The sequence below is a fragment of the Tetrao urogallus genome (assembly GCF_951394365.1).
Source record: "Tetrao urogallus genome assembly, chromosome: 16".
Classification (NCBI taxonomy): domain Eukaryota; kingdom Metazoa; phylum Chordata; class Aves; order Galliformes; family Phasianidae; genus Tetrao; species Tetrao urogallus.
The window spans coordinates 9,961,428-9,986,981 of record NC_136829.1 but is presented as its reverse complement, the minus strand read 5'-3'; the positions used below and the strand labels follow the sequence as shown (position 1 = coordinate 9,986,981).

At 55.7% G+C, this 25,554-nt stretch overlaps 1 protein-coding gene and 1 pseudogene across 2 annotated transcripts; both read right to left on the bottom strand.

Moving 5' to 3' along the window:
- Positions 1 to 2,009: 2,009 nt before the first annotated feature.
- LOC306952505 (ammonium transporter Rh type A pseudogene) lies at positions 2,010 to 3,347 on the bottom strand (annotated as a pseudogene). Its single transcript has one exon. The product of its transcript is annotated as an ammonium transporter Rh type A pseudogene (transcript).
- An 18,192-nt stretch (positions 3,348 to 21,539) lies between these two features.
- SOX18 (SRY-box transcription factor 18) lies at positions 21,540 to 24,911 on the bottom strand (the record flags this gene model as incomplete). Its single annotated transcript, XM_079543291.1, has 2 exons — positions 24,384 to 24,911; positions 21,540 to 22,393 (listed from the first exon to the last, which is right to left on the bottom strand). Exons 1-2 carry the CDS (start codon positions 24,784 to 24,786, stop codon positions 21,540 to 21,542), a joined length of 1,257 nt encoding a protein of 418 aa, XP_079399417.1. The 5' UTR covers positions 24,787 to 24,911.
- Positions 24,912 to 25,554: the final 643 nt, after the last annotated feature.

Genomic DNA, 25,554 nt, shown 5'->3' with positions numbered 1-25,554 from the left:
AGCCATGCCACGACCCAGGTGGGTGCTGGCACCCCTGGCTACGGGGCAGCAGCTCCCATGATCCCGTATGGACACTGTGGGTGGGCACTGAGCTGGGGGTGTCAGCCCCCAAAGGAGCACCGTGCTGGGAACCGTGAACGCAAACCCCAGGGTCCCGCAGTGGGGAAGGGCTGCCCCCCCATAGCTTCCCAGGCTGTTGCTGCTTTGGAAGGCATCTGCCGACCAGATTGGGCCCGTGCTGGGACGTGCCACCAAGCTGTGGGCACGGCTCTGGGTGCCCGCAATGCCCTCTTCCCAGCACGCTGCGTGGCCCCATGGGTGCTGGATGCAGCCTGGCTGTGCTGGTGGAGCAGTGCCTGCGGTGCTGGGTTCTCTGCAGGAGGTGCAGCCCTGCTGGGATGGGCCCGGGGGTGCTGGGAAACAGCTCAGAGCTGAGGGGAGTGTTTGCAAGGAGGCTGAGTGGGTAAAGCATGCGAACTCCAAAAGGGAGCAGAGAGGGGCCTGTGCTGTGCACCACCGTCCTGCTGTATGCGATGAGCAAAGGGGCTGTAGCTTCGGGGCTGCATGTGGATATGTATGTGTGCACATGGGTGTGAATGTGTGCACGCACGTGTGTGATGTCTGTTCGTGTGTGTGCGTGTGATATGGCAGTTTCCCAAGGCAGTAGCAGCACTCTCTGGAGCCGCCAGCCCCATGCACCCTCCTCCATGTCCCTGCTGGAGCTGCAGCCATGCAGCGGGATGCCAGCAGAGTGGGGTGCTGGGTTCAGTCAGAGCAGCAGCAATTCCAGACCCTGATGGCATCACAGCGCAGGCTTCAGCAGCTCTTGCTGTGTGATGCGGGCTGGATGGCAAGAAGGGAGCAGGCTCTGCTCCGTGTCCACACCACGCACACCTCCATGAGGCCGCACTGGTGCTGTTGGGGCACGGTGGCTGTGCTCAGGCCCCGTCCCCACTGCTCAGCCCGTGGCACCCTCCGCCGGGGCCCATTGTTCTGCCGCGCCGGGCTGCAGGGCAGGATTCCTTTGTCAGAACTGAACAATATTTTATTCTAACAATTAACCAAACCCGCCCGGGCTGCCGAGCCTGGTTGTGATTATTGGAGGGCGAATTCCCCAGCTTCGCTCTTGGTGTTGGCTCTGCCTGGGGCCACGCGAGGCAGTGGGGATGCAGCCCCAAGCTGCGGGGCTCGCAGTGGGGTCCCTGTATGCCCAGAGCTCCCATCCATGCAGCAGGCACTGGGGGAGGCTTTTCACTGCCTTTATCCCCTTTGGGAGCCTTCAACGTAGTCTCTGTGGCAGTGATGGAGCAGGAGTGCGTGACTCACGGAGATGGAGAGAGGATTGTGAATCACAACCCTTCCCAGGCAGGATGAGGCCCTGTGCCGCCTGCCGTCAAGGGACTGCAGCCTTTGTCCTCAGTGGGGTGGCAGTGGGGCTGGGCTGCGTGTGATGGGGCCACCGGTCTTCCTGCAGAGGCCCCCATGCTCCCAACCCTGCTGTTGGGGTGTGGAGAGAGTTCCATGGGTTGAGGGGTCCTTCCTGCAACCTGGCTCTGTCTGAGCACCAGTCTGGACATTGCTGGCCAAAAAGGGAGGCAGCTCCCTGTGCAATTTATCCAGAGAGTCCTGGTCGAGTTTGGGTTATCCAAGACACTGTAACTTATGAAATCCCTCTAAAAATCTCTCGCTTGTGGCTATCTCATCCCCCGTGCTGCTTCCAGCCCTGCAGCTCTCCAACAGAGATGCGGAGGAGAAGCCCAGGGAAGCACAGGGATATTGGCCGTCCTGTGTTGGCAGGTAGAGAAGAGACATCCAGAGACATAAAGCCTGATCCGTGGGACTGTGGATCCGTAGGGGTGTGTGCTCAACTCCTGTTGCTGCATGGGGGCAGAGGTTTGCAGCCTTGAGGTGGGTGTGGGCAGAAGGGTGCTGTGATTCTCAGCAGCCGGAGCTGTGCATTCTGCATGAGCCCCTGCTGGAAATGCCATTGAACGTCCCACATTTGGTGTCTACACGCACTCCTTCATGGCCAGGCGGTCCACCTCAGTGCTGCTGCCCAGAGCTGGGGGGCTCTCTGCCCGCTCCTGGAGCTTAAAGTACAGTGCATCCTCAAAGCACAGTGGTTCAGGCGGTGGGGCCAGGCAGGGCAGGCGCAGTGCAGCACCCACCAGCATCCCGGCGAGCAGCGAGCCACCGAGAGCCACCATCAGCCCAGCTGCTTGCCACTGTGCCTGCCTGTGCCTTGCTGCCTCGCTGCCATCCCCAGGGGCCACCAAAGCAGCCACAACACTGGCCACTGCGCCGAGGATGCCGGGCAAGCCATGCAGGTTGTGGATCCCACAGCGGTCCTGAAGTGCCAGTCTCTTTGCCAGGAGCGGGGTGAGGAACTGGAAGCCGAGGATGCACAGCAGTGAGGAGAGACTGCCCAGTGCCAAGGCTGCTGCTGGAGTGATATGCATGTCGGCCACTGCACCGATGGCCACACCGCCCGCCAGGCTGCCGTTCTGCAGGTGACCCGCGTTCAGCTTGCCGTCACTCTCCAGCAGGATGGAGATCAGCACAGTGGTGATGGCACTGGCACTCAATGCCAGCAGAGTGTGCAGGATGGCACGGTGCTGGGCATCCTCTGGTTGGCACAGCACAGCCACGAAGCTGGGCCAGAACACCCAGAGGATGAGCGCTCCCAGCAGGGCCAGGAGGTCGGAGCGCGGCGTTGGGGTCTCTTTAGGATGCACCGTTGGCTTTGCATTCCCAAACAGCACTTTGGACACGCCGAGGCCAAAGTAGCAGGCGAAGATGTGGATGGTGATGGTGCCACCCACATCAAGGACACCCAGCCGGGTGACGATGAGCCACTCACTGGCCAGGTAGATGGGCACCTCGCAGAGGGCCATGGCCAGCAGCTGGCAGGGACTCGTCCTGCCCAGCACGGCTCCTGCTGAGATGAGCACAGTGACGGCAGCAAACTCAGCGCTGAGCATGCTGTGGAGCCCCAGAAGTGCTTTGCTGTGGTGCAGGCGGTGCAGCAGACCCTGCAGCACCAGTGCCCACTGCGCTGAGACATTGAGCAGGAGAAAGTTGTGGGTCAATGCGCTGAGCCCGTAGCGGGGCAGGAAAGCCAGCAACAGCCCCAGCCCCACCACCAGCATCACCTGGATGTCCTGGAAGAAGGGAAAGGTGCTGTGGAGTTGCTTGGGTGCATGCTCGGCGTCCTCTGAGTTTGTGGCTGCAGCTGAGTGCTCGTCATAGGTGATGAAGAGGGCGAAGAACAACAGCAGGGCAGCCTGGAACAGGCCCAGTGAGAGGGGCAGGAGGCAGCGGGTGCTGGTGGGTGATGGCAATGCCATCCCCAAGCAGGAGACAGGATGGTGGCAGTGGCACAGCAACGCAGGGGCTGGTGCTGAGCTGTGCTCCACCGTGTGTTGGGGATTTTATGGCAGCAGTTAATTTTTAACAGGAAATAGGAGCTGATGGACCAGGAGGCTTTTCTCCTTACCACCCCCCTTCCACTTCTTTCAGTGCAATAAATGACCCCTGCGCTCTTGTTTGGAAACCATAAAAGTTGGATGCGAGGCTTTTTGGGTCTTGAAGAGATCAAAGGGCAGCTGCCGTGGGGCAGCAGAGCAGCCCATGGGGCCGGCAGTGGTGCTGGGACTGAGGGGAACGCAGTGACATAGACCCACTTTCCCCCATCTGCAACCCCAGAGCCAGAACCCGTCAGCAGTACCAATGCTGGGAGGGTTCCCTGTGCGTGTGCGCAGCAGGACGTGGCTGAGTGCTGCCGGCTCTGCCCGGATGGGGACAGCTCTGGGCTCACCATGGCTTTGGTACCATGCACGCGTTGCCCAACCTTCACGATGCCCTGTGAAGCCCCGAATTCAGGCCGCAAAGATCTTTTTCTCACAGGTTTGTGTTGGCTTGGATGGCTGGAAATTCATTAACAATTAGCGCGCGAGAAAAACAAAACCCAGAGCAGCCAAGCTGCTACCCCGAAGTTTCTGGGTTGCTGTTTAATGTGACATTTTGCCAGTGAATGTCTGGAAAAAAAATATGAGAACCACAAGAACAAAAGGCAGAAGGGTTGGTAAATATTTGTTCCAGAGAGAAGATATTTTTGTGCTGTCCCTGATCTCAACACCCCTGCCGCGGGCGCTGGCTCCGCGCCGCTCTTCGTCATTGTTACTGGAGGATGAGGCAGGCGAGGGCGCAAAATGGGAAACAATTGTTGAATAATCCGCGCGCGGCCGCGTTGCCAAACCCTTCCCTGCCATTTTTCAACACAGCGATGCTGGAAATCGGGGCAACGTCGATAGGAGGTGCGTTGGAGGGAGCGCCTTCGGGCACGGCGATGGGGTCACGTTGTGCTGAGCCACCTCGGACTGCAAAACAAAGGGCAGAGGGCCTTGAGGGTTGGTGGGCTTGGACCAGGGGATGCTCCATCCTTGCCAGCAGAGGCTCAGGGTTGTCCTTTCCACGTGACCAGGGCAGGAGATTGCCATTTTGGGACCACAAGGATGCACGGGGGTTGACCTGATATCCCTGAGTGCTGGGGGTTGATGTGGGGCTGGGATGTGCAATGGGGTTCCCCATAGCAAGCGGGGTGGCTGTGGGGCTCCTCCTGCTCCCATCTCCTCCCTTACCCTGTGCTATGGGGCAGAAGGGATGCCCTGTCCTTCTCACCGACAGAAAAAAAGGGAAAGAGAAGTGTTTTCAGCACAGCTGACCCCTCACCCGTAGCCCATTGCCACGTCACCCACTCGATGGGTTTCGATTTGGGGTTTCCAATGACACGGCGAATCGTTGCAACAGACAGAAGTGCTTTGGTTCAGAGCATGTTTAAGGGCCGGAGAAAACGCTGATAGGAAAAGCCGCCTGTAAGGAAAGGGGAGCTTTGAGCAGGTATTTAACAAGCAGAGAGCTGGGGGCTGTATGGGGAGGTGATGGCTCCTTATCTCTGTCAGTGGCAGATATGGAACTGCAGGCTCAGCAGGATGCCCTATGCTCCTCGGGTGGGTATTCTCTTTCCAGCTGGAAATCTTGCCCAGGCAATGCTGTAGGCTTTAGGATGTGCATAAGGGCTCACAGAGGTGCAAAGCCGAGGGCAGCCAGTATGGTGGTGCTCGGCACCCTGATGCCTTATCCCAGCCCACCCCAACCTTCCAAACCCTCACGAGGGCAAAGAGCAGCAATGCCTGCTGTCCCCAGGCCAAGGACCCCGCTGCAGAGCACAGGGGACCCTGCTGGGGTGCTATTAAAAAATAACCTTTATGGCCCCCATAAAGAGAGGGCAAAGTTTCAAGAGGTCACCAGGGAGGGGAAAGTCCCCCTGGCCCCATTGGCACCCCTGGACCTGCAGAGCAGCCAATGATTAACCCACAGAGTGGGGTACGCCCGTGGAACACTGCTGTACCCACAGTGTGGGGGCAATGGGGGAAAGTTCGGTCCTTCCAGGACCATTTTGCAGGACGACTTTTGTAGGGATGAGTTTCGTGGGATGGGTTTTATAGGATGAGTTTCGCTTCGGCACCGGAGCTCAGGGATGGAGGAAGCATCTGGAGAGGAGCGGGGCGGCGGGGAGGGAGAGCTGCATCCACCCCCCGCATCCCCCCTTTCACTGTGTGGGCAGTTGTTTTATGGCAGGAGGGCCGGGGAACCATTTTAGCATGATCCACGCTGAGACTGCTCGAGGAGTTCCCCGCTGAGGGCTGGATACAAAGAAAAGCGGAATTAACGGCGGGTCATATAAGGCAACAGGATCTGACAGATCCGAGCCAATGTATGCTGGCAGCAGCCAGTCCGTGGCACTGTGAGAAAACACTCCTGCAAATTTAACAAATCCCTATGGTCTAGAAAGTCATGTACAAGAAATTACTAATGAAGGGATCTAGTCATATCTGGATTTCCAGACGCTGGTCATAGTCCCACCGCATCTTGCAGGCCATATAAGTACATGGATCTGCATCCAGGGCGCTGCGGACCGGGAGGATTTTCAGATCGTCTGCGTCACTGCAGGGCTTGGGAACACGGTGTGGGGATAGGTCCTGTGTGTGGGATGGCTGGGGGAGTGTGGGGCTGCAGTGGCTTTGGGGTGGTATCATGCTGACATCAGGCTGGTATCGAGGTGGAAGGGGGCCACCAGGGGATGCTCAGCCAAGGCACCATGCAGTGCCCATCAGCTGCTGGGGACTGCCCTGTTTTCCTTCCTAGTCTTGGTGTCACCCCATGGGCACAACAGAAGTTACATTTCCTAAAGAGCTGTTGTGCTTCTGCCTGTGAAGGTTCTCCTACCGCCTCTTCCAGCTCTGTAGGTCCTACACAAACACTGGCTATTGTTAGTCTGACCCAAACACATGTTGTGTATCCTGTATACACACCATGGTGTGTATGCACAAATGCTCATTGTAGGTCCTACCCAAACACCCACTCTAGGGCCTACCTGAATGCTCCTCATAGACCCTACCTAAACACCCCATGTAGGTCCTGCCCAAGCACATAGTGTATGCCCTATCCAAACACTCAGTGTAGGTCCTACCCAAATGCTTATTGTAGATCCTGTCCAAACACATTGTGTATGTCCTACATGGCCATGTACTGTAGGTCCTACAGAAACACACAATGTATGTCCTACCCAAACATGTGATGTATGTCCTACACAAATGCTCATCGTAAGTTCTACCCAAACACCTGGTGTAGGTCCTACCCAAACACATAGAATAGGTCCTACCCAAACACACAGTGTAGGTCCTACCCAAACACCAAGTGTAGGTCCTACCCAAACACATAGAATAGGTCCTACCCAAACACACAGTGTAGGTCCTACCCAAACACCAAGTGTAGGTCCTACCCAAACACCAAGTGTAGGTCCTACCCAAACACACAGTGTAGGTCCTACCCAAACACCAAGTGTAGGTCCTACCCAAACACACAGTGTAGGTCCTACCCAAACGCCTGGCTATTTTCTAACCCATCCCTTTTTCTTCTCCCCATGCTGTCGTGGCGATGCCGCAACCTCCACCAGAGACCGGCTGCTTCTGCCCCACGGAGCTGGGCAGGTGGCCAGCCCCCCCCTGAGCCCCTCGCTCTGCCCAGGGACAAAGAGGAACAGACGTCACCGCGCATCACGCGGCCACGGCCCGCTCCATCTTGTTAGCACATTGTGTAACACAACATGTGGAGGCGCCGGGACCGCACACACATGCGCTCCCCAACAGCCCAACGAGGGGGGAACGAAAGAAGAAAAAAAAAAAGAAGTAAAAGAAAAAAAAAAAAAGAGAGAGAGAGAGAGAGAAGAAAAAAAAAAAAAGGAAGCAATTTAAGCTTTGAATCTTTCTCTTTAAAATGTTCTCATGGCTTCATTAGAATTTGCAGCCACAGAGGCTTTGAAGAGCCTGGTATAAGGAGTGAAACATCTGGAAAAATTAGGATTAATGAAAACATAATTCCCAAGACTAAAGGAAAGATTAATCCTGCGTTACCACTTGTGTGTTCCACAGCTTTTCCCCAGCTCGTAACGCTGAACTTATTAAATCGCCTTGAGCTGAGTTTTCCTTTTTCTCTCTCCCTCCCCTATTGAGCCCAATGGAAGCGACTGATGCCAAACGTAACCATAACCAACTGCGCTGAGCAGCACGTGTGCGCCTGCCCGCCCCGCTCCCAGGTGGGCTGAGGGGGCCTGGGGGTGGGCAGTGGGGTGGGGGCTGTGTGGGGTGGTGGGTGCTGTGCTCACAGGGCTGCACCTGCTGAGCTCGGCAGGATGGGGCCGATGTGGTGCTGGGATGGGGGATGCAGTGATTTGGGGGCTACGTTTGGGAATAAACCAATGTAAAGAATGGATTTGGGAATAAGTGCTCGACTTGTTCCCAAGGTGTTGGGTGGCATTTCTGCAAGCACAAAGCTCGCCATGGCTGCGGGAGGGCAGTATCATGACACGCTGTGCAGTGCCATGTAGTGCTGTACAATGCCATGCAATGCCATGCAGTGCTGTGCAGTGCTGTGCAATGCCATGCAGTGCCATGCAGTGCCATGCAGTGCTGTGCAATGCCATGCAATGCCATGCAATGCCATGCAGTGCTGTACAATGCCATGCAATGCCATGCAGTGCCATGCAGTGCCATGCAATGCCATGCAGTGCTGTGCAATGCCATGCAATGCCGTGCAATGCCATGCAGTGCCATGCAGTGCCATGCAATGCCATGCAGTGCTGTGCAATGCCATGCAGTGCTGTGCAATGCCATGCAATGCCGTGCAATGCCATGCAATGCCATGCAGTGCCATGCAGTGCTGTGCAATGCCATGCAATGCCATGCAGTGCTGTACAATGCCATGCAATGCCGTGCAATGCCATGCAATGCCATGCAGTGCCATGCAGTGCCATGCAATGCCATGCAGTGCTGTGCAATGCCATGCAATGCCGTGCTGCGCAATGCTGTTCTGTCCAGTGCCTTACTGTGTAATGCTGTGCAACGCCATGCAACTCTGTGCCGTGCAATGTCGTGCAGTGCCACGCTCTGCCGTGCAGTGCTGTGCCATGCAAAGCCATACCATGCAACACCGTGCCATGCTGTGCAGTGCTACGCAATGCCCGTGCTGACACCGCCCTTCACTGCTGCGTTTCGTTGCTGCTGGGGCGAGGCTGTGAGAGGGGCATTGAGCAATGCGTGCCCTGTGCCAGCTGCTCCGCGGGCAATGCTGCTCTGCGTGGGGTTCCTGTGAGCTGCACTGCGGGGGTTCTGCAGTGGGGATGGGGCACGCTGCAGTGCTGGAGATACTCAGAGAGCAACCGTGCCATGCAACCCTTCAAGCCCCAGCAAAGCCATGGGTAGGGCTGGCATGGGATATGGAGCTGAGCTTGGTGGTGCTGGGTCTTTGCACTCAGAGGGAGCAGCTGGGGAAGCTGCTCTCGGAGGGAAACCCCTTTTGCTCTGTAAAATACTGCAGTAGATTCCTATTGGGGCACTGATAATGCATGGGAAAAAAAGTATCATGGGAGAGATGGCGGTGGATTTGGGGGTCACGTCCAATGTTTGCCCCTTGTATGGAGCTCAGCCACATCCCTTTTCTCCATGTCTCTTTGCTCCGTCACTGCAAAGCCTGGCTGCCCAGACGCTAATGTGTGAAAACGGATGCAATCAGCGTCGGTGCGCTCCTCTCCCCAAATTAAACACCAGTACATATGTCTATATAGTGGTGTTTATTTAGCATAATAAAAGAAGGCAGATTTCACTTCATTACGCCTTAATCCGTCCCACGTTTGGCTGGGGGGAAGGCTGGGCAGCGTGAGCCCTGCTCCGAGGCCAGCTGCTCCGCAGAGCACAGCAGCTTGTGCAGAGCCAACACACAGCTGTGTGTCCGGCTGCCCGGGGCCATGCTGGGGTCTGCAGGCTTGGGGATGCTCCCAGGGCTGAGCCGGCCCCCAGGGATGGAGGAGCAGCACATGCTGGGGGTGGTCGCCATGGGGCAGTGGTCCCCTCTGCCTGTCCCTGCTGGGGTTTGGATGGCAGCACTGGGTGGTGCTCTGTTTGTCATCTGCCCACGGGGAAAGCAGGTGTGGGCCTGGGCAGGGCTGCAGCCAGCATAGTCAGAGGTGTGTTTATGCCATGCATGGGGAAAAAGTGCACTACTGGCCCATATGTGGGGATAAAAGGCACGTTTACACCATGCACAAGGATAAAGGATACATCTGCCCCATGCATGGGAGTAAAGGACACATCTGTTCCATGAATGGGAGTAAAGAACATATCTGCTCCTTTCATGGGGATAGGAAGCACATATACCCCATGCATGGGGATAAAGGACATATCTGCTCTATGAATAGGGACAAAGGGCACATCTGCCCCATACGCATGGAGATAAAGGACATACATGATGTACATAGGGATAAAGGACATATCTGCCTCTTGCACGGGGGCAAGGCACAAGTTCACCCCATGCATAGGGATAAAGGACACACCTGTTCCACGCATGAGGAAGAAGAGCACATCTGCCCTGTGCACAGGGTGGATACCTGGGCTCTACCCTGTGCTGTGTGAGCCCTGGAAGAGGGCCAGGACAGCCAGGAGGACGCCGTGCCTCGATGGACAGGACAGCCCATGGGACACACAAAGGCTCTCCACGCACGCAGGGACTTCACTGCAGCACTCCAAGAGTGGCAGCCAGGACCCCCCCCCGGGGGCTGTGGCACAGAGGTGACACCGGCGCAGCGCTTCGCTCCCTCCTTCCCACGCCTCTCCCCGTTGTTTTCCAGAGAGGAAATCTGCAACCTTGCTCTTTTTTTTTTTTTCCAATTTGCTGTTGTTCTGTGCATGTGCGCAGCGCGGGGCCCAGCTGGAGGTGGTGGCGGCGGTGCCGGCGGGCGCCAGGTGCCCGTCACCGTGCGGACAATGGCGGCGGCACCCACGGCGCATTGTGTGTGGGAGGGGGAGATGGATGGAGGTCACATCCTGCCGCTCTTCCCGTGCCCGGCACCAGGAAAAAGCTGTGCTTTGTAAATACAAAAATAAACAACAAACTCTTCCCCCCATTTACCACCTTCCCCACCCCCCCCCCAACAAACATGACAACAGTGGTATCGGAGCCACCTGCTCGGGGAAGTGATTTTTCATATAGGCAGGAAGCAGGGGGCTAATTAAATCCCAGGTCAAGAATATAAAGGGAGAAAGAAGTTGATGGCAAGAAGTTTACTGTCCCACTGTGCAGCCAGAGAGGTGCGTGGGGTGCCCGGTGATGTGGCAGTGCGTGCGGGTGGCACAGATAGCTGGGTATGAGGGTGGGCTGAAAGGAGGAGGAGGAAGAGGAGGGGTGAAGGAAGCAGTGGGAATCCCCCTTTCCTTCTCGTGCCACAGTAGTGGGTTCATCCATGTAGCCCTCACCGAGTGGGAGTGCATGGCAATGGGATCCCCAGCGTCCCCTTCTGCTGCGTGCAGAAAGTCAGCCTGGCCAGACCTACAAGAGTGTCTCAGCCTTCAGCGAGATCATATGAGGTTTCTGTTTCACAAGAAGGAGGATGGCATTTCCATTGTGCTCGCCGGGGAAGTGTTGCAATGTGCGGCCGCTTCCATTCTTTGTCTTCCTCCATGCAGAGGAGGAGTCTCAGCCTCATCCAGAGTGACCCATCACACCCTGTCCCCCCCTCAGATGCATAATTCAACTCCATTGGCCTCGGCAGTCCTCTGAGGTGGGCACGTGGCTGTGGTGTCCCTCTGTCCGTGTGGGGTGTCCCCTCCACCCACCCCTGGCCATTGCCCGTGCCACCAATGCTCTCCATCTCCATAAGAGCTTTGATTAACCCCATCTTGCAGCTATGAGCCATGGCCAACTGGGAGACCCCAGTGGCTTTGGGAACACAATGAGAAGGTGATGCTCAACGACTTCTGCCTCTGCTACAGACCCACCCTGAACTGGCAGCCCTTAGAGCACCACACAAAATGTCATCTTTGGGAGCCATGGACCCATTTTGTATTCCACAGCCACGCTCTATGTGCTGAATATAAGTCAGTAACAGGGCATGATCATGAAAAATAACTTAGGAAAAGGCAAGCAGCAGCTGGTCAGGCTGCAATGGAGTGAATGCATTGGAAGTGCTGCCGTGCTGGCATCGAGTCCATCCTGCAGCCATCCTGGAGTCACCCAATGGCACCCATTGCCAGGTCCCCTCCCCGGTGCCATCCACGGTGCCACGGGATGAGGACGCAGCCCCAGCCCCGGTGCTGGCCGCGGGCCTCGCTCCAGCTGGGCGCTGTTGTGTAAGGACTCCCGAGCCTCTGCGGCACAGAGATAAGCCCAAGAATTCACCGTCCGTTCCAAATATCCTGTCCGCTTCCGCCCGCCGTCCTCGCGGCCGCTCCAGCCCGTTTGTCTCATTTCCGCAGCCGCACGCTGGGGACAGCTTCCTGTTTTCCCCGTGGCCCCGGGGCGGACGGTGGGAGGAAGGGCAGGACAATGGCACAGGGATGGAGATGGGGACAGGGATGGGGATTGGGACTGGCGCTGGGTACGCAGTGCTGGGGCTGCGCTGAGGCTTTCCTTGGTGGCACGGAGAGCAGTGGCTGCGGCTGCGAGGGGAGAGGCTGGGGAGTGCGGAGCCGAGATTGGGGGTTGGCTCCTTGCCTTTCCTTCTATATACATCTATACAAACACGGATACGGGCATTAAGAATTTAGCTGTAAACCAACCTGAACTCTCCCCAGAGCTTGTTCTTCATACCGCAATTGGCAACAGCATTGCCGTGGGGGCAAGGAGCCCCCCGCATCCCGGGTACCCCCCGGTGTGGCCGTGCACAGGATGGGACAGCAGCTGGGTGTCACCACTCTGCTGAGCAAAACCCCCAGCCTGGGGACCCTGCCCTCCCCGCAGGCTTAAAGCCACCACAAAACACTTCTCGGGGTCCCTCCAGGAAAACCACATGTTCCACCGCAGCCCGAATTCCTCCCAGCACAGCTCTGAAGAGCTGCATCCCTATGGGGGCTGAGATGCTCCCAGCGCCCATCCGTGGGAACGACGTGGTTGGAGGGGGCTCTGCTCTCTTTGAGCATCGTCTGCATTGGGGGGGGGGGGGGGTTGGCTGCTGGGCGGCCCCGTCCCCTGGGCACTCAGTTTGGGTCTGCAGTGGGGTGGGGAGAAGGATTTTCCTGCATGTGTCCAGCCGGGTCCTGGCTCCGGAGCCAAGTGTGAGTGTTTACCCGCAGCCTTTCTCATCGCCTGCAGCATGGCAGCAGTTATTCAAAGGAGGGCGGAAGCGAGCGCAGCAACTGAAACAACAATGAAAAGGAAACGGAGTTTGAAAAATTCTCCGTTCATAAATCAGCTGAACTGCAGGTGATCCCCGGGCAGGAGCGAGCCAAGGAAAAGATGCTTCTGGGAGAGGTCCCTGCAATGCAGGCAGAGGGACGGCAGGACCCCACAGCTGCAGGTGGGATCGGCCTCGGGGCAGCCCCATGTTGCTGTCACCTCCCCCACCTTGTCCCCCTGCCTTGCTGGGGCCAGTGCATCACTCTGAAATGGAAAACTCATCGGAGTGCAAGTGAGTGTGGCACGGAGCTGGGAGATGCCAGGGTTAACGGGAGGAGATTGTGGGTTCCTGGTGGCCCCGGCTCCTCGCTGGGATCTCATAAAGGCCTTTTCCTCCTTCAGAATTGGAACTGCTGGTGTGGGATGGGCTCTGTAGCGCACTGGAACAGTCGGGACACAGCTCAGCCTGAACTGGGGCCACATCCTCAAAACCTGGGATCTCTCTTGTGGTCCCCATGGGCTTTGCACTGCTTTGTCAGCCCCTGTCTCCACCTTATCCATTGCTTCTCCAGGCCTGGAGATTTCATTCCCCAAAATCCTTTGTGAGACGTGATCCAACCTTGGGAAGGGCAAAAAGGGACTGGAGCCTTTGGGACCAGCACACAAGGATGGGCAGACAGCCCCGGGACGTGCATGGGGGCAGCAGGATGAGTCCTACATTGGAACTAAAGGGATTTTTTCTGCATGGGAAGGAAGGACTCACTCATGCTCCCCACACTGGGATATGCAGACAGGATCGCTTGTCCGTGTCTGCCACTCTTGTCTCCTTTCCTTGATTCTCCTGTCATCTTGTTTTCAGCAGAGCTAGAAAACCGGGAGACCACCATAAATAAATCCTGTGTCTTTAAGCAGTTTTGTACGGTACAAGAAAACGCACTCGTTGAATTACAGCTTTTTAATCAAATACATGTAACCATGTCACTTAAAGTGCTCGCGAAAAGCAAGAAAAAAAAAGAAACACAATTGGAAGAGCACGATATTAAAACCAGCTGCTTTTTTACCCCCACCACAGTTAATAGTTTTTGAATGTTCTGAATGAGAGAGAAAACAGAGCCAAGCTCCACTTTCATGTCCATCTTTCTGATCAGACCCCATCAGCGGAGGGGAGCGGGGCTGCCATGGCACAGCGGCGGGGCAGAGTGGGGCACATGGGATGGGTGCTGTGTGCAGCCCCGCTCTCCTCCTCTGCATCTCCTTTCTGTGACCTCTCAGTTCTTCTTCTGCAGCTGAAGTGATGCTGAGTTGAGGACGAGCCAGCAGAGACGCAAGCCTGTTCGCCAAAAAGCCCAGCGGCGCACGGGGCGGGATGGGGCAGCTCCCACTGTGCCATGCATGCCCGGGGACATCGCCATGCTGTATCTCTCTCCACCAGTTTTAACCCCAGTCCATCTCCTGATGCTCTCGCTTCGCCATTTGGCGTTACGGTGACGCAGCTCACCCCTGCGGGTACCAGTGTTCCTGCAGAATCACTTCCTCTGAGTGTGTCAGTGCCGTCCCCACGTCCCACCCCCCTGCCCCATTCACTTGGGGCACACATGCCAGGACCACCTCGACGTCCACCCTGGCCCCGCTGGCCGCCGGCCCCCTGCACATCCTGCCAACCACAACGAGCTGCGCCATTCCCCCGTAACATGGACCAACGCTCATTAAGCATGAGGCAGAGACCACCAAATATGTCAAAACACACTTAAAATTTATTGTTTCATACCATACGTTTGAGTCTCTTGAACGCTGGCCAGTGTTTCTCCCTCTCTGCGATGGGGCCTATCTGCTGTCACTGACGCTTCGTATATATGTATAGCCCCTTTTCTTTCTGCCTTCCACCCCCCCTCCTTCTTTCTTTAAATGAAAAATACAAACAATTGATGGAAAATGTACATTTGTTCCATATGGGACAGTCGGAGCATGGAGGGGAGCCAGGAGAGTCATTTTTAGGCAGACTCCTCTCTCCAGCGGATGGCTGGACGGCTTCCCAGATCGGCCCCGCGCGGCCTGGCCTGACTCTGCTGATGAGCCTCAGACAGTCTGTGACGCTCCCGAGCCGGCGGGGGGACGTGATCCAGCTCCCCACTGGGACACCCCCTGGGGCAGTGAGCATGAGCAGGGAGAGGTTTCCACTGAGACCCCTGCAGCGGCTCGGAATGGCTGCATGGAAGGTGATGGGGGGACTTGATTGGTGTGGGGGGTTGGTGTTGGATAGTCTAGGTTGAGTTGGTAAAATTGATGCATTGAGGTGGTTGGGTTGGGTTGGGTTGGTTGTGTTGGCTTAGGTAGGCTTGATTGAGTTGGTAGAGTTAGATTGTGTTGGGTTGGATTAGGCAAACACAGCGAGTTGGTTGGGGTGAGTTAGGTTGATTAGTTTAGGCTACCTTGGTTGTGTTGGGTTAGGTTAAGTAAGATAGATTGAGTTGGTAGAGTACGATGGGATTGTTTTGGGTTGTGTTGGGTTAGGTAGGGGTAGGCTGAGTTGTTTGCATTGGGGAAGTTTAGGAACCTAGAAACCAAGACAACTTTTTCTTCAGCTTGGTTGATAAAGGGAACATTTTAACACTTTCCTTGCTTTTCAGCCTTTTCCTTTGGTTAGCCTTTAAAGCACACATCGTGGTCACATTTTTCAATAACGTGCCTCCAATCTGAATAAAAAAGAAGAAAAAAAAAGCATAAAAAACTGGAAACTTTTGGTTGCATTGGTTATACTGGATTAAGACAATTGAATTGGGTTGGCTAAATGTGGTTTGGGTTGGGCTGGATTGGGTTGGTGGAGTTGGATGTGCTCTGTTGGGTTATGTTGAGTTGGGTTTTGTTAGGTGACCTCCAGCTGTCGGGAAATGCTTTGTGAGCTGAGCAGTGGAGAGATCTCAGTTCACAGCTGATGTGAGCTTTACAGGGGAGATGCAGACCCTCGGTACAGCAGATTTTCAGCAGCTGGGGCTGGGGTTTGGGGAAGGACAGCAGCAGCCTCCCATGGCCCTGTGCTGCTGTGGCTCAGGGCAGTGTTGAGTGGGGCTGCGGAGGAAGCCGTGGCTTTCCTGTCCTGCAAGAAGTATGGAGATTTTTAAACATTTCCTTTCCCAAACTGGGCTGCAAAACAGAAAGTCTGAGGCCGAGAAACCGAGACAACCTTTCCTTTGGCTTCACTGGGGAAGGTGGAGCTATGGACAATTTCTTCACACTTCAGCCTTTTCCCTCTGGTTAACTTTTAAAGCATATAATTGCAGTTACATTTCTAAATAACTTGCCTCCCAATCCAAAACATAGAAGCCCCCCCCCCCCCCTTTTTTTTACTTCCCTTTTTCTTTTTAATATTTCATCCCAGTGCTCTTTTTCTCGAGTCAGGAAAATGTTTCAGAGCCATTTCCCACCATCAGGTTTGGTTTTGAGCCCCATCCCTGCGGCAGGGACAGGCAGCTCCCAGCACCCTCAGGAGGGACCCCTCTATTCCCAGGGTGCAGTGTGGAGCTGCGATTCCCCCTGCATGTCCCAGCTGGGATGACTTCATCCAAACTGCTGTTCCCTCTGGTGTGCTCTGGCCAGGACAGCTCTGGTCGCCTGTGGGTTGCTGCCAGCTGCAGCCCCAGAGCTGCACACCGCCGGGACGGTCCGGCTGGCACATGCTGTTTTAATATGTGGGTGATGTCATCCAGTGCTCCATAATGCCATAAAAAAAAGCAGGAGGGCCATAAACCTGACCAGTGAGCCTCCGGCAGAACACACAGAGTGTGCATGCGAGCGTGCACAGACGCATGCACATGGATGCACACCCAGACACACAGATGCACCCAGATGCACACACACAGAGGCATACAACAGACATGAATGCACACACGTAGGTGCACGTGGGAGCACACGCACACACAGGTGCCCACATATGCACACGAATGCACACACGTGGGTGCACAGATACGCACGGATGCTCACACACACGGTTGTGGAGACGCACACGAGTGCACACACACACACATGCACACACTGAAGGATGTGCAAATGTGTGCACGTAAATGCACACACGCAGATGCACGCAGAGACACGGATGCACACACACGCATGTATACACGGGCATGTGCTCCCACAGTTGCACACGTGTGGATGCACACATTCTCATGCATGCACACACGCAAAAATGAACACATGCATGCCACACCACTGCACACGCCTGGATGCATGGGCACACACACAGATGCATGCAGACATGGGTGCACACAGCAGTGCACCTACACGAGTGCACACATCCTTGCAGATGCACACATGCTGGTGTGCACACACACGTGTTTGCTCACAAGAATATTGGGATGCCCAGCCCGCACACGAGCACACATAGTAACACCAGCATGGGAGGCACGGGGAGCACAGGGTGTGTGTGCACGGCAGCACTTGCACAAGTGTTGTGGCATTTGGGATTTGTGCATGTGGGCAGTGGTCCTGGTGGGTGCAGCCACGCACACTGGGGGCCCATCGAGGTCCTGGCCCCACAGCCATCCCTGGGAAAGGCACAGGATGCGCCTGTCCGATTTGCAATATACCTGTCACATTATTTCTGCACATTGCTGCTGTAACGACCTGCTAAGAGCCCCTCGCTCCTCCTCTCCGGTCCGAACCCATCAGGCACGGAGCTTTGGAGAGATTAAGTCATAAAATCGGAAGGGGCTGCGTGGTAACAGCCCCAGCCTGAGCCATAACAGCGGTGAAATCATCCCCAAACTATTCCAGCAGAGTCCGTTTCCATTTCCAGGCAGCACCTGACGGCTCCCCCTGAAATAAATCGCCCCAGCACGGCCGAATGGGGCCACAAAGGAGAGGATGGGGGGAATCCACGTGTGCGCATGGAGCAGGATGCACCCGTGGGAGGACAAGGAGCAATGGGGCCGAGCCTCCGCCGGCACTGCATGGCTGCCCCCACCGTGCTCCCAACACTCAGCCCTGTGCGGTACCAGGCAAATTACACTTTGTTATTCATACAAAGGGCTGCGTGCAGAAGCTTTGCTGTGAACCACACAGCAAGGTCTGGCTGGGCTCCGGCTGTTCAGGAACAGGTCTGACTGCTGCAAAGCGCTCCTGCACCGCTACGTGATTTTGCAGCGCTGCAGTGGAGGTGGCAGCACATTGCATCTCTGGGGCTGCATGCTGTAAGTCTTAGTGGGCTGCTGCAGGGGCAGCTAGCAGCAAGCAGGGCTTGCTTTGCAGCCCTGTGCAGCAGAGAGGAGACCCCAAGGGTGCAGCCCCGCATGCATTTGGTCCTTCTGCAAGGGACAGGCTTGTTCCCTGCTTTCTTGCTACTTCCTTGTCCCCCTGTCTGCAGGGAATGGGGCTGATCTCAAAACAAGGGGTGCCAGCCCCAACCTGCCATGGGTGCTGTTCAGTGAGGCTCGGTGCAACCTGTGGCTGTGCAAGGAAGGGTTTTGCGTTCTGGAGCCTCTGTACCTGAATGATGTGCCCATGGGCAAGGATGGGGGTAAGGGGATAACCACTGCTCCCCCCGCAGTGCCCTGCCTGCTTCCCCAGCTGGCACCCAGCCCTGCTGCAGCATCCTTGGTCAGAGTGAGGAGACCCCACTCCATCCCTCACCTCACGGCAATATTTGCAATGATTTTCCAACACAGGTGCTCTGGGGAACGTCCCACCCATGCCCAGCCTTGGGAACCCCTAAACACATTGGATTCTATTTGGAATCCAAGAAACAGCAGCTGAAAAGCACCCGGAGCTCAAAGCTACCCGAGGGCAGATGGGTGCGGGATGGTGGAGTGATGCTTTGCAATGGCAGGAAATGAGCACACACTCACAAGGGTGGGGGGGTGGGAGGGGGGGGGGGGATGGTACCTGGAAGCTGAGGGCTGGAAAATCAGTCAGGGCTTGCTGTTTTCCCTTGGCTCCTTCCTCCTGGGCTGCTGCGGGATGGAGCCTATAGAAGGCTGCTTCCTTTCATAGTCATCGGCGGCGGCACAGGATGCTTCTCATTTCGGGTGTTGTTTGTTTGTTTCAGCCCCGGTTCTGGCACACGTCGCCCGCCAGCCCTCCCGTGTAGGTAATGATGTCATTTTTCCATGTATTCCCCCCTTTTTGCAGACTGTATATGGAAACACGCCGAGGTTCGTTGCTGGCGTTTAATGGGAACGCATCGGCGGCCCCAAACGGGGTCGTTTTATTAGCACTTTGCTCAAAAAAAAAGTGAGTCGGGATTGAGTCCTGTTAACACTAATGTGAATTTAATTTAGGAGAAGCTCGAAAATTAATGTCATTTGTTAAATATCCATTTCCCCTAAAAGGCAATTCTCTGCCAACAACAACAACAAAAAAACTCTTCTTCTATTCATTTTCTTTTTTTTTTTTTTTTTTTTTCTTTTTTTTTTTAATAGCCTTTTTTGGCTATATCGGCCTGGTTTAAATCACTCATCATTCAAGGAACGGATACCACCAGCGTTTTATGCAACACTGCTCTGCAAACGGCCGCGTTGCAAACACTGAGTGCTGCAAATATGGGGGGGAGTGATGGGGGATGAATGGGGCTGCGGGTGCTCGGCAGGGAGTGAGGGCATGCAGGGCTGGGGGCTCTGAGCTGTGGGGATGCTCTGAGCTGTGAGGGTGCTCCAAGCTAAGGGGTGCTCTAAACTGTAGGAATATTACAAGCTATGGATGCTCCAAGCTAAGGGGTGCTCTGAACTATAGGAATATTCCAAGCTATGGATGCTCCAAGCTAAGGGGTGCTCTAAACTATAGGAATATTCCAAGCTATGGATGCTCCACGCTAAGGGGTGCTCTAAACTATAGGAATATTCCAAGCTATGCATGCTCCAAGCTATGGGGATGCTCCAACATATGGATGTTCCAACCTAAGGATACTCCAAGCTATGAATGTCCCAAGCTATGGACGCTCTAAGCTATGGGGATGCTCCAAGCTACGTGGATGCTCCAAGCTATGGGGATATCCAAGCTATGGGGATATCCAAGCTATAGGGATGCTCCAAGACATGGGAATGCTCCAAGCTATGGGAATATCCAAGCTATGGGGATATCCAAGCTACATGGATGCTCCAAGCTATGGGGATACTCCAAGCTATGGGGATATCCAAGCTATGGGGATATCCAAGCTATGGGGATATCCAAGCTACATGGATGCTCCAAGCTATGGGGATACTCCAAGCTATGGGGATATCCAAGCTATAGGGATGCTCCAAGACATGGGAATGCTCCAAGCTATGGGGATATCCAAGCTATGGGGATATCCAAGCTATAGGGATGCTCCAAGACATGGGAACGCTCCAAGCTATGGGGATATCCAAGCTATGGGGATATCCAAGCTATAGGGATGCTCCAAGACATGGGAATGCTCCAAGCTATGGGGATATCCAAGCTATGGGGATATCCAAGCTATAGGGATGCTCCAAGACATGGGAACGCTCCAAGCTATGGGGATATCCAAGCTATGGGGATATCCAAGCTATAGGGATGCTCCAAGACATGGGAATGCTCCAAGCTATGGGGATACCCCAAACTATAGGAACGCTCCTATGTGGGGACGCTGCAAGACAGAGCATGGAGCACCCCAAGAGGAGCGATGTGATTTTTGAGGCATCCCATAGGAAAAAAGCTGTGAGCACACGGTGACCCCCCCAGCAGCTTCGCAGCACAATGACCACACGAAGGCACGTTGTAGGAGGAGGATATCGCATGTTTTATTAGAGGAACAGCTGCTGCTCCACGGGCGGCCGCGAGCCCCCAGCACCGGGCAGCCCGGCCCCATGTGCCAGGTTCATCATCAGCGCCGGCAGCAATCTGGAACTGGTTGGGCCGACATGGATTTGCGGAAAAAATGTGTTCACACAACAAGAGCACAAGATGGGAGCAATTAGATGAAGATGTTTTAATAATTAACCAGTATCAAACAGTTTGCTCGCCGTACAGTTCTAGACAATAAAAGTGTTAGCAGTCGTATTTTTCCTTTGTACAAAATTCCAGTCGATTGTTCCACAATATTTACACGGTAACTCCCTTTTTCACAAAATATCTCCTTTTCCCCCCCTTTTTTTTTTTTCTTTTTTTTCTTTTTTTTTTTTTTTTTTTTTTAAATCCAGCTTTGCTACATAAATGCTTTAGATCTCATGGATATCCCTTGATTTCTTTTTTAAAAAGTCTAATAGTAAAAAACAAACAAAAAAAAAAACAAACCACCAAAACGACGACGACAACAAAATGAAAAGACATTAAATACCATTTTATATATATAAAAATGCTTAGTAAAAATATAGTTTTGTTGCCCAATTAAAATATATTGCTGAGAATACAGTAAAAACTGTCCTAAAGACCACCACGACCGGGCACCACGAGTCTTCAACAGCCCCCAAAAAGGGTTCCCGAGGGCCCCCAGTGCGCGAGTTCCTAGGGCTGGGTGCTGGGCAATGGGTGATGGTGTTGGTGCTGGGTTGGCTCAGGCAGGATTCACTGCAATTGCCTAAAAAATGCCCCCGAGAGGATGGAGCGATGGGAGCTGCAGCGGGCAGGCGGGCTTAGCGCGTGGTTAACCTTTGGCTTTGGGAAGGCATCTATGTGTTATATAGAGATACGGTATATCGGTGAGTTCAGCACGGTTGGGTTGTGGTTTTTTAGGTGTTTTTTTTTTTTTTTTTTCTTTTTTTCTTTTTTTTTTTTTTTTTTAAGAAAGAAAGCGATGCATTTAATGAGATACTCTACATATTACGGAGCTCGCGGTTAGAGGAGGATTGGCTGCTCGTTGGCTTGTTGCGTTGGGTGCACGCGCGAGCCTAGCCGGTGATGCATGGGCTGTAGTAGACGGCGCTGCTGGCGTCGGACAGGGCGGATATCAAGCTGCTCTCCTCGCAGGAGATGCTCCTAGGAGTCACTTTGGACAGGGAGACGTGATAAGGCAGTCCCGAGGCTTCGGGACGAGTCCTGCTCATGTTCAAATATTGGTCAAACTCATTGCGGTCAACGTCCGTCCAAAGGTCGGTTTGGTTCAAGTGATCCACGCTCTCCATGTGGTGGGCTTCGGGGGGAGGTGAGAGCTGGCCCAGGTGGGCGGAAAGCCCGCTCTGAGTCCCCGAGCACATCTGGTTGTAGTAGAGGCCGGAGGGGTGGGGAGTCCTCATGGCATCGGCCAAGTGCGCTGGGGGCTGCGCGTAGGGCACGGCCACGTCCCGGCCCAGGCACTTCTCCTGGGGAAACTCCATCTGGGGGTGGTGGTGGTGGTACCCGCGGAAGGGCATCATGCCGCAGTCCTCCTGCATGTGCGGGGGGAAAAAGGCCGGCTCGGTCTGTTCCAAGACATCCAAGGGAGACATCTCGGGAGTTGGCAAGCCGTAGTTTTCAATATCCGACCCCATGGAGTGGAGTTCTCTGAAGTGGTTGAGTGGGGGAGGCTGGGGGTGGCCCGGCTGGCTGCCGCCGTGGTGACTCATGCTGAAGTTGTCACTGCAAGGCTGGGAAAGGTTATGCAGGAGGATATTGGGTTCCATCCTCTTGATTTTCTTGGCTTGCTTCTTCCTCCTCGGGCGGTACTTGTAGTTGGGGTGATCCTGGAGGTGCTGGATTCGCAGCCGCTCGGCCTCTTCCACGAAAGGACGCTTGTCACTGGCGCTCAGGGCTTTCCATGATTGGCCTGCAAGGGGACAGGGAGCTCAGTGACACTGGCCTGGCCTCAGGACCCCCACAGAGGGGTGCGCTGAGCGGGCTCAGTGCCCAGCCTGGGCCCTGGTGCTGGACGGAGAGCGGGGTCCCAAGTGGGGCCGTCTCCATGTCCCAGCTGCAGACATGATGCTGCAAATCCCTGGGAAGAGGGGAGACTGGCCCCAGGGTGCCCAATCATCTGCATCCCGCACCCACAGCCCGAACTGCCCGTCCCCCAGCCGCACCCACAGCCCCATCTCCTGAGCTCCCCGTCCCCGCATCCCGCAGTGCTGTGTCTCTGCATCCTGCTGCCCCGTCCGGCCATATCCTGCTTCCCGTAGTCCCGCATCCTGCAGCTCTGGCGACCCATATCCTGCTTCCCGTGTTCCCACATCCCGCATCCTACAGCCGTGCGTCCCGCATCCTGCAGCCCTGTGTTCCCGTATCCTGCATCTCCACAGCTGTGCACTCCCACAGCCCACAGCCCTGTACTTCTGCAACCCACAGCCCTGCTTCCCCGCCTCTCGTGTGCATGCATCTCTCTAACCCCCCATCCCACAGTCCCACATTCTGTGGGACCATAGTGCTGCACCCCAGAGCCGTTAATCCCACAGCCCTACACCCAGCATGCTTCGGTCCCGTGTCCCTGCAGTTTGCATCCCACAGACCTGTAACCTCACAGCCCTATCCTGCAGCCCTGCAGCCCTCAGCACCTGTAACCATCTCCCGCAGCCCCATATCTTTGCAGTCTGCATCCCACAGCCCTGTACCCTTCCAGCCTGTCCTTCATAGCCCCCTATCCTCGCACTCCATGTCCTCCTATCCTTGCAGCTTGTGTTCCACAGCCTCTACCCTTACAGCCTACATCCCAGCACTCTGAATCCCTGCAGCCTGCATCCTCAGCCCTGTATTCCTGCACACCGCTGCCCTATAATCCTGCTGCCCTATAGTCCACACTGCCAGATCTGCGTTACTGTATCAACAGCCCCTCACTCTCACGGTCCACATCCCCAGCCCCAAACTCCTGTAGCCCACTTCCCCAGCCCTGCACCCCTGTATCCCCAGCCCAACGCCTGCGTATCCCATGTCTCAGTGTCCAATACCCTTGCAGACCACATCCTCAGCCCTGTACCCCCACAACCCGTCTCTAGCCACATTTGTGCATTCTGCTTCCATGTGGCCCTACAGCATGCACCCTTATTCTTCTAACCCTGCATCCTGAACCTCCCCCCCACATAGCCCCTATTCCCAGCCCTACATGCCAGCATCCTGCAGCACTATACTCTTCCAATCCACATTCTCACACCTGTACTCCTGCAACCTGCATCCCCAGCCCTATATCTGTGCATCCCACTGCCCTGTATCCTATAACCCAGTTCCCCATATGTCTGCAGCCCAAATCCTTAGCTTTGCGCCCCAGTAACTCACATCCCCAACCCCATATCTGAGCATACCTCTTTCCTGTACGTCTGTAGCTCACACCCCCAGCCCCATATCCCTACATCCCAAACCCCGTACCCTAACATCTCCATCCCTGTACTCTTACATCTCCCAGCTCTGTATCCTTACATGCCCAGCACCATAACACTACTCCTCCAGCCCCATACCCTTACAACCCCCAGTACCCTTGCACCTCCCAGCTCAGTACTTTTACAATCCCCCAGCTCTGTTCCCCAGCCCAGTACTCTTACATCCCCCAGCCTCATATCCCTACATCCCCATCCTCGTACCCTTACACATCCTGTCCCCATACCCTTACATACTTCATCCCCACACCCTTTCGCCCCGCAGCCCCATACCTTTGCAACAGCAACCCTGTAACCTTACATCCCCCAAACTCGTACCCATACACCCCCCACCCGCAGCCTCAGTCCTTCAGCTCCCAGCCCCGTATCCCCACACCCCCAGCCCCTCACCCTTACATTCCCCATCTCCCCTTCCTCCCAGCCCCTAGTCTCGTACCCGCACCGCACCCCACTCACCCAGCATCTTGCTGAGCACGGCGTTGTGCAGGTCGGGGTTTTGCTGCGCCAGCCGTTTGCGCTCATCCTTCGCCCAAACCATGAAGGCGTTCATGGGCCGGCGGATGCGGGAATCCTCCCCGGCCTTCCCCTCGGCTCGGCCCGCCGGGGGGCTGTATCCATAGCCCGGCTCGGGGCTGGGCGTGCGGCTGGGGGCCGCGCCGGGGGCCGCCCCGGGGGCCGCGGGGCCGAAGGCGAAGCCGGGCTCGGGGCTGGGCGTGCGGCTGGAGGGGGAGGCGGCTCCCGGGGGCCGAGGGAAGGCGAGCCCGGGCTCAGCGGCCGGCACGGCGCCGGTGACCCATGAACAGTCGCCCCGGGGTTGCGATATCTCCTCTCGGCAGTAGTTTGACTCAGATATATTCATTCCAGCTGGACAGCACTTTGTGTCCGACCCGAGCGGGTGCCGGAGAGAGAACCGAGTCCCGCGCGTCCCGCCGCCTCCTGCAGCCGCCGAGCAGCTCCGCTCGCTTCTTCGCCCGCGTTCGGGTGGTTTCGGGGGGATTTGGGGTCGCCTTGGGTTGTTTTGGTTTCTTTCCTTTGCTTTTTTTTCTTTTTTTTTTTTTTTTTCCCCGTTTTTCCCCCCCCCAAAAAAAAAACTTTTTGGGATGATGTTGGGCTGGAAGGGGCAAAATATAGCCGGGGTGGACCAATCAGCGGGCGGAGGGGAGGAGGAGGAGGAGGAGAGACAGGGCGTCCCCAGGAAGAGCCGCCCGGGAGGGCCGGGTGGGAGCGCTGTGGATGTGCGGCCCCATTCCCTTCCTCCCGACGAGGAGCGCGATTCGTTTCTGCTCTCCGCTCTTTCCCTTCTTATTTTTTCTTGCTTCCTTTTATTTTTTTTTCCTCAAGCCCCGTCTCTGGCTGCTTGGGATCTGCCCGTGCGAAGGGGAAGCGTTTGGATTCGCTGTGTGTTCGCAGGGCACAGGGGATGCTCGGCACTCCGAGGTTATTTTCCTTACAAGCCATTCTATGTGTGTGTTTTGGCCACGGTCTCCATTCCGGGGTCAGGAGCAGCCATGGGGTGAAGGCAGGGCCGAGTCCTCTCCCCCAACACCGTTCTGGTGGGTTTCATTTGTGCCAGTTGAGAAATCTCGCCTTGTCTTCCCGTTCGCATGAACAGCAGCACATCCCCATC